The sequence below is a fragment of the Arachis ipaensis genome, chromosome B9, assembly GCF_059453495.1.
Source record: "Arachis ipaensis isolate K30076 ecotype BB chromosome B9, ASM5945349v1, whole genome shotgun sequence".
NCBI lineage: Eukaryota > Viridiplantae > Streptophyta > Magnoliopsida > Fabales > Fabaceae > Arachis > Arachis ipaensis.
Genome location: NC_142444.1, coordinates 21,668,265 through 21,677,233, shown reverse-complemented (window position 1 = coordinate 21,677,233; position 8,969 = coordinate 21,668,265). Strand labels below are relative to the sequence as shown.

The following is an 8,969-nucleotide window of genomic DNA, read 5'->3' as shown; positions in this document are numbered from 1 at the left end:
CTGCCATTTTTCTTGAAGGCGACATATACCTCTTCTACTTTAAACAAAAGCAAACTCAATCCTTAAATGAGACGAGTTATACATCAAGCCCGGCTTACTACGCAAGAACAAATAGTAATTAATTTTTTATTTTATTATTTTACATCAAATTGTCCTATTTTAAATGGTTTTTTTTTTAAAATATGAAATAAATTTGATTCCTTTTATGTTGAACAATAATATTAATAAGTTGGTCAAAGATTTTCCCAACAATAAGAGAAACTAATATAATATAATAAAGACATTCTAATAATATATATTATATTCAATAAAATGATGTGAATGTGAAAGAGAAAGAGAAAGGATAACATGTTTAGAAAAAAGTCATAAGAAAAACCGAATTTCACTGTAATTGGCTGATTGCTAATAAAAGTTCATAGCGTCAACAAAGGCACAAATCAACATAATATTAAACTAATAACTTTCAACTAACAAGGCACAAATCAACATAATATTAAACTACTAACTTTCAACTAACAAGTTCGCACGAGTAAATAAACTTATAAACGTAAGCGCACTATTTGCCTCTTTGAACACTAGCTTTATATATATATCGATGTTAATTACACGCTAAAACTCGGTCACTAAAATAATTATCAATATAAAATAAAAATATATAAATAAATAATAAAAATATTAAATCATGTGAACAATGAATATATCAGATATTCAATTCATTAGGTGTACAGATAATTATCCTAATATTAAAATTTAGGTGGATAATTTATAGTATAATATGTTTTTATTTTATTGGGTCAATTTTAAAACTCATTATTCATATTATTTACAAAAATTATTGTTTACCTAACAAAGTCTATATAAAATATATATTAAAATTTAAAATATATATAAAAAATAAATTAAATAATATATATTTATATAATAATTAAATTTTTTTATACATGTAATATTTTTGTTGGCCTTATTATGGCCCATGGACCCTATTCGGAGACCTTCATTCTCTTCAAAGTAATGTCTTCGTCTATTCTATTTGAGACCTAAAACGATATCGTTGAAATCATTAAAATAAACAAAAGCAAGGACGAACCAACTAACCCACAAACTTTATGCTACATTTCTACGTTTTAAAATAAAAAAATCAATTCAACACGTGACTCAAACCCTTCACATGGAGATTTAAGAATCTTCCCCGAACGAACTATAAGGAAAAAAAAAATAAAGTGCTCCAAATTGGACTAAAATAGGACCTATTTTCTCTGTTTCACTCTCTTTAATTCCTTTATATAAATCAACATCCACGTATGAAGGAGGAAAATTAAACAAAACTTGAACAACTACTAAAGCATACTCAAACGTCAAATCTGATATGTACGGAATGATGACCACGCATGCTTTGGGAACCAATGTGAATGTCCACGATCACGTTGAAACGACCGCAAAGTCGACCTTTCACGGCGTTCCTGATGCGGTGGGAGCGTCATTGCTTCCCCGGAGCCCGAGCTTTAAGAACATTTTTTTGGCGGAGAACTGGGCGGAGCTGCCACTCAAGGAGGACGACACGGACGACATGGTCATCTACGGTGCATTGCAGGAGGCTGCCACCACCGGGTGGTGCCCCGCCAGAGAGAATGGCGGCGTTGGTAGCGCGGCGGTGAAATTGGAAAATGAGGGCAAGGGCAATGGCATTGTGGAAGCGCGTGAGGTTCACGCGCTGGCTAAGGGAGGTAGAGGGTATAGAGGGGTTCGGAGGCGGCCGTGGGGAAAGTACGCGGCTGAGATAAGAGATCCGAAGAGGAACGGTGTGAGAGTGTGGCTTGGGACTTATGAGACGGCTGAGGATGCGGCTTTGGCTTATGATCGAGCCGCGTTCAAGATGCGTGGCTCAAAAGCCAAGCTGAATTTTCCTCACTTGATTGGGTCGGACGAAGTTGGTGAGCCGGCGAGAGTTACACTGAAACGGCGCTCACCGGAGACACCCTTGCCATGCCCGTCTTACTCTTTTGATTATTGTAACAATGCAGAGAAGCGGAGCAAAATTGTTGGTCGGGGTGCAGTGGCGGCCACGGCTTTAGAGCCCACTAATAAAAGTATGTGGCAATTTTCCGTCGGTGAATCTTGGTGGCAACAATAATAAAAAATATATTGATAAAATTTATGTGTAATGATATTACGTAAAGTTGATATTTAAGAATTATTAGATAATTTGATAAATTTAATTAAATCATTATCTAATAATTTTTAACTATTAACTTTATAAAAAAATAATTACACATAAATTTATACCAAATATATTATATCATATTATCATATATATTTGCATGATTGCATTACTTCTTCTGGATGTGAATGCTGAGAATAGAAATAATAAATGTGTTGTTTGTAAAGTTGGGTGAATTCAATCTATAGTTGGGGAAAATAATCGGTTGATAATAATATTATTCTACAGAAATCATACCAAAATGAATGGTAAAATTGGTGTCACAAGATATACATACCACTATCCGATAGTATAAGTACCTAAATCTCACTGCACCATGTAATTTTTTTCTTTATCTTTTTTCCCCCAACTTGGATGATGAATTTCTCATTGTTTCTCTTGTTTTTGTTGTTAGCATGATGATGCTTTGGGTTTTGCTACAATAAATCATTTTATTGTATCCTTAGAATGCAAATTTATTTATTTTAGGAGAACAAAATACAAAATCAAGAAAAATTACACGAACAATCGGAGAATTTGACTCAAGATATAGAAATAATAAAGCAAATTATAACCCAACACTTTAAGTTTTATCAACTCTTCAACGGAGATTGCATTGATTTGTTTGGCTCTCAGCTACTACTCCAACTTCCTATCCAAAAAGTCGAATTTATTGTTAAAAATACTTACTTGTACTATAATATTTTGGGTCTATAGTTATATAGGGAAGACAACACTACTCGAATTCGCGGATATTCACCCTTTTCCTATCCGTTCGGAGCAGCTAATTATTCGTCCCGCACCGGAGCGGATTTTTAGCATGACAAGTTCTTGGGCAGGATGGGGCGGGGCCGGGTTTACGTATATATATATATAATATATAATTTTAATATATAATATATAATATATAAAATAATTAGTAAAATGATTGATAATATTGTATCATATTTAAAATTTTACTTTAATTTATGTTATGTATGTGATGATTGTTATATAAATTTTGAAATTTAATTTTATTTATTAGATTTTAATAATTATTGGGGCGGATAGGGGAGGGGCGGGTATTCGCGGGGCGGGTTAGAGTTCAACCATTTACTACCCGCGGGTAGGAGCGGGGCGGGTTTTATGCGGGTTATTGTAAGGCGGGGCGGGGTCAGGTACGGTAGAGCAAAAACCCGCCCCTACCTGCTCCATTGCCACTCCTATGGTTATAGTTTTTTTTTTTATCACGGTAAAAAATTGTGACCATAAAGAATCTATGATCACAGTTTTTTACCATAACAAAAAAAATCTAGTCACAATTTTTAAAAAAATGGTGGCCTAAAAAAATTTATGGTTACGGTTTTAGAGTAACTTAAAGGAATATATGGTCATGGTTTTAGAGGGTGACCTAAAAAGGTATATGGTCATTGTTTTTCAAAAAAAAAGTGACCTAAAAAGGTCTATAGTCACGGTTTTGAGATGTGACCTAAAGAAGTCTATGGTCACAATTTTGGAGAATGACCTAAAAGAGTTTATAGTTACGATTTTTTAAAAAAGGGTAACCTAAATTAATTTATAATCACAGTTTTGGTAGGTGACCTAAAGGGTCTATGGTCACTGTTTTAGGAAATGGCCTAAAGGTATCTACGGTCATAGTTTTGGAGGGTGACCTAAAAGGGTCTATAGTCACGATTTTACGAAAAGGTAACCTAAAAGGGGTCTATGATAACGATTTTGAAGAGTGACCTAAAGGCACCTATGGTCACAGTTTTGGAGGTGACCTAAAAATGTTTATGGTCACGGTTTTTCCATAAAAGGTGACCTAAAGAGAGTTTATAGTCACAGTTTTTAAGGAGTGCCCTAAAAAGAGTCTATGGTCACACATACATGCATGTCCTGTGTCAAATCTCCATTAGAGGGAGTTATCACTGCTGGGGGATAGACCGTGGGTGCCATCGTCGCCTGTGGAAGGTCTCTTTGAGCTCGCCTGTGGATGGTCTCTTTGAGCTCGTCGTGTGTTTTTCAAAAAAGGGTGACCTAAAAGGGTTTATAGTCACAGTTTTGGTGGGTGACCTAAAGGGTCTATAGTCACTGTTTTAGGGAATGACCTAAAGGTATCTACGGTTATAGTTTTGGAGGGCAACTTAAAAGGGTCTATAGTCACAATTTTACGAAAGGGTAACCTAAAAGGATCTATAATCATGGTTTTGGAGAGTGACCAAAAGCCACTTATGGTCACAGTTTTAGAGGTGACCTAAAAAGGTTTATGGTCACGATTTTTCAAAAAAGAGTGACCTAAAAAGAGTTTATGGTCACAATTTTTGGGGTGGACTAAAAAGAGTATGGTCACGCATACGTGCTTGTCTTGTGTCAAACCTCCATTAGAGGGAGTTATCACTGCCGGGGGATAGACCGTGGGTGCTGTCGTTGTCTGTGTAAGGTCTCTCTCTCTCTCTCTCTCTCTCTCTCTCTCTCTCTCTCTCTCTCTCTCTCTCTCTGTGTGTTTGTCCGAGCATAACGTCCCTCTTGTCGCTCTCTGTTCGAGCCCACTTCCCGTCATCTGTCGTTGTCTCTTACCATTCCTCCGTCGCCATGACTTCTCTTCCTCCCTTGCAGCCGATAAGCACTATTGGTTTAATTTATTTCTGGTTGTTCAATTTATTTCCGAGTTGCTACATTGCTAGATTTAGGAATTTTGTTAATAGTTAAATTGAATGATTCTGTTGAATATGGAACAATTCTGCTTGTTCCATTTATTTTTGAATTGCTGCCTTGTTTGGTTTAGGAATTTTATTAATAGTTGAATTGAATGATTCTGTTGAATATGGAATAATTCTGCTTGTTCAATTTATTTCTGAGTTGCTGTCTTGTTGAGTTTAAGGATTTCGTTAATAGTTGAATTAAATGATTCTATTAAAGATGGAACAATTCTACTTGTTCAATTTATTTTTGAGTTGTTGCGTTGCTGGGTTTAGAAATTTTGTTAATAGTTGAATTGAATGATTCTATTGAAGATGGAACAATTATGCTTGTTCAATTTATTTCTGAGTTGCTGCTTTGTTAGGTTTAGGAATTTTGTTAATACTGTCTTATTAAGCCTTGCTAATTTTGTTAATAGTTGAATTGAATAATTCTGTTGAAGATAAAATAATTTATTTATTGATTTTGTTGAATTGTTTAATTTATTTGTTGATTTTTTTGCTGTATATTCAATTTAGTTTGGATTCTTTATTTAGTTTTTCTGTTGTTGAATTTTCTGATTTTAGATGTTGAATTTTCTAATTTATATTTGTTGCTTGTAGTTTGAATTTTTGTGTAAGTTTGTTGTTTCCAAGTGTTGCTAAGTAATTATCTGATTATTAGAAGTTATTGTTATCAAGACTGAGGATAAAAAAAAACAAATATGTCAAGGCAAAGAATAAATTGACATCACAACTCTGAAGTTAGTTTAGAGTTAGTTACAACTAATCTTAACTAGTCTTTAACTCCTAGAAATACTTAGTGTTAATATATATATATATATAATATATATATATTTTATTTTTTAAATCAATCAATCCAACATACATCAACTTTCATCACATTTCTCAGTCTACTACTTGTCTATCATACATAAATTATAAAGATCAATTGAGTTCTTATCATTAGTTCACCAAAATAATATTTTGACAAATCAATGAAAGCACCAAAAATACATCCGTGATTAATTTATGTCAGCATCCTGGTTGCTTTGATCTTGAAGTAAATAAATGGAGGTTTAATGAGTGTTTCTAGCTATTATCGAAAGCTAGCTGCCGAACAAAGTGACGGCTTTCACGGATCATAGCAGGAGCAGCAAAGTCATTAATATAATATCATAGTCAGAGTCCATCTTGAACTGACTGAAATAAATATAAATTACAAAGGAATTAGTACGCAATCCTAATATGAACTATGATAAAGAAGCCAAATAAAAAGTTGAAAATAGTCTTAGGTAGAAAGGTGAGAAATCTATCAACAAGGTTAGTAGAAAATGCCATATAAGTGTTTACTTAGAACAGCTCAGTCTTTTCACGCACGATAAAGGCACCATGGTGAAAGATGAATTTAATTATAATAAGATGAATTTCCATAAAAACTTGTTAATCTTTAACTACACACAACAAAAGCAAACATGAGAGATAGAGGATTATATTATACCATAGTTGTTGGTAAAGATGCAGCACAAATCCCTTCATGCTTGAGTGTACGTTCATCTACCTCAGATGCAACAACCTAAGAGGAAAAAACATAATTGTATGCTTTCATGTTTTTGATACAAATTTCATAAAATTTTCACATTTGAAGTAAGCACATGTAGTTGTATGTGACAACAATTTAGTTGCATAGTCCACACTAATTTAAGAAAATAGTGGTATAATAGACCAAAAAAGTTAGCTCCTGGAACTTTGCATATTATGAGATTAATTAAACTTGAAATAAAGAATAGACATACCAAAGGAGGTGTACATGAAAAACATGCAGTTTCACCAGGAATGAGTAGTAGAATATGACCAGAAACTCCATTTGAGTTTTCACATGAAAAGTGTAATGATCATACGCCTATACAAGCAAACCTTTAAGATAAGAATGCTTACCTGACTCCAACTAGGTCTGGCTCAATTCATTACAAACCTGCAATTCACCAACCCAAAAATAAACAATCAAAAACTCAATGGTGAAGAAAACTCACGACGCAATAAGCATTGCCAAAACACCAAGCAACTGTAGCAGCTTTTGACTTGATAAGGCAGTCAAAGACAATTATCTGTCAATGTACGAAACTGAGAAGTAAAGAGTGTTAGAAACAAGCTTGTATTCCTTGGCATCCTCTACTAACCAATCCACAAGAACAACGCTTATGTTTGCATTCACATGCCTCTGCACTTTCTGCACATAATCTGGTAATGGCCTCTTATTTGGATCTTCCTAAACTCCCACACCAAATAAGACATGAAAACTAAATTAGCTAAAGTAAAAACCTTGCAAAATCCACAAAACAATTGCCAAGATCTTCCTATAACATTTTAGGTACCATTATTGTAGATTTATTTTCATTCACGTGATGAACTTAATTATCGGATTCTACATTTCAATTTCCTTCTAAGGGCTCATTGCCATTTGTTTCACTTGAATCGCAACCCTATTTTGATTTGTGTTGGTTGGACTAAAAACATATCTAGCTTATAATGTCAATTTTATGATTTAGATTTCTTGAAATTCTTATTTTTAGACTTATTTGGTGATTATCATAATTTTAGGATGTAATTATGCTTTAAGAAAATAAATCTCAAAAAACAGAATAATTTATGATCATAATTTTAAAATAGAGTAATTTCAAATACACAATAGAAGGGCTAAAATCCAATTTAAACAGAATAATCTCAAATGAATGAGCAATTTAATTTTAATGCTCTGTCTATTAAACTTGCAATTTTTGTTATGTAAGAGAACATTCCTCTTGAGGAGGTTTTTGATAATCTCAAGTGCACAATAAAAGGGCTAAAATCCAAGCATGTACAAGAGAAGACAGACTAGAATTGTTTGGATACAATAAACTTGAAGAGAAGAAGGTTTAGGGCTAAACTCATTGTTATTCTTTCCTTGTCTCAATGTTAGGTTGTTGCTAAAGATTTTCAGTGATAACAATTTTTTAATGACCATCTAGAAAAGTAAAATACTCAAGTTTTTGAGTTTTATGTGGAATCTTTTATCATGGGTTATGGAAGCTGCTGCTATCGTCATGGCCATTGCTGTGGCACATGGAGGGGTAAATCTTACATTATTTTCTAAGATTAGTTTTAATATTTTTCCTTTTCATGGATCTTTTTAGTTTTAATATAAAATTAGTTTTCTTTTAATTTTTTGGTTCAATGCAAGAGTAAGACATTTTATTTTGGGTACGACAAAGGATAATATCTTGTTATAAAGAGAAATGATAAAATGACTATTTTTTACATATTTATTTAAGATTTATCATTTTATTATTATAATAATTAATAAACACGAATCATATTTTAAAAAAAATGTTAGAATGTTATCCGAATTTATTATTTTTGGTTACTAGTTAGTCATTAATATTTAAAAGTGTAGAGTAAATATATTGTTGAATTATTAGACTAAAAGAATTGGATTAATGACTAAAAATGATGGTCAAAAATAATAAATTTTGATGACTTTCTAATATTTTTCATTTTAAATTATTATCTAATAATCTTCTTCAATTATCAATTTCACACCAGACAATTGTATATAAATTTTTATTTTTAATTTTTCTATTAAAAAAGATCATGTAATAACAAGTTTTTTTTTTTAAATTCGCTTTTTGCACAACAAAAATTCAGAAAAGCACTTTTTAATTTTAATATTGGGACAACAATGATATTTTTTAGTACCATTGGGATTTAATGTAAACACTATAATATGGAATCGGATATCAATAAATTAAACTGTCAAATTTTGAGGTACGATCGTATACAAATCTAAGAGCATCTTTAATGTTAGTTTTAATTTTAATTTTATTTTGGACATTTGTGGAATCATTTATCATAAATAGTAATTTAAAATTAAAAGTGAAATTTGTCCCTCCAATGTTTTGTTTCAATTTAATTAGACTTTTATGTTTTTTAATTATTTTATTAATATAATTATACAAATGACAAAATTTTATTGATTTTCTATTAAGGTGATATTGTATCACTAATCATTTCATCAATCAATTTCAATGCGAATTTTAATTCTAATATAAATCAATTCACTTCTTAAAAATATT

The 8,969-nt window shown here is 32.0% G+C and overlaps 1 protein-coding gene across 1 annotated transcript; it reads left to right on the top strand.

Moving 5' to 3' along the window:
* The first annotated feature begins 1,318 nt into the window (after positions 1 to 1,318).
* On the top strand, positions 1,319 to 2,153 carry LOC107616787 (ethylene-responsive transcription factor 13). The gene has a single exon (XM_016318707.3). It carries the CDS (start codon positions 1,367 to 1,369, stop codon positions 2,129 to 2,131), a length of 765 nt encoding a protein of 254 aa, XP_016174193.1. The 5' UTR covers positions 1,319 to 1,366; the 3' UTR covers positions 2,132 to 2,153.
* Positions 2,154 to 8,969: the final 6,816 nt, after the last annotated feature.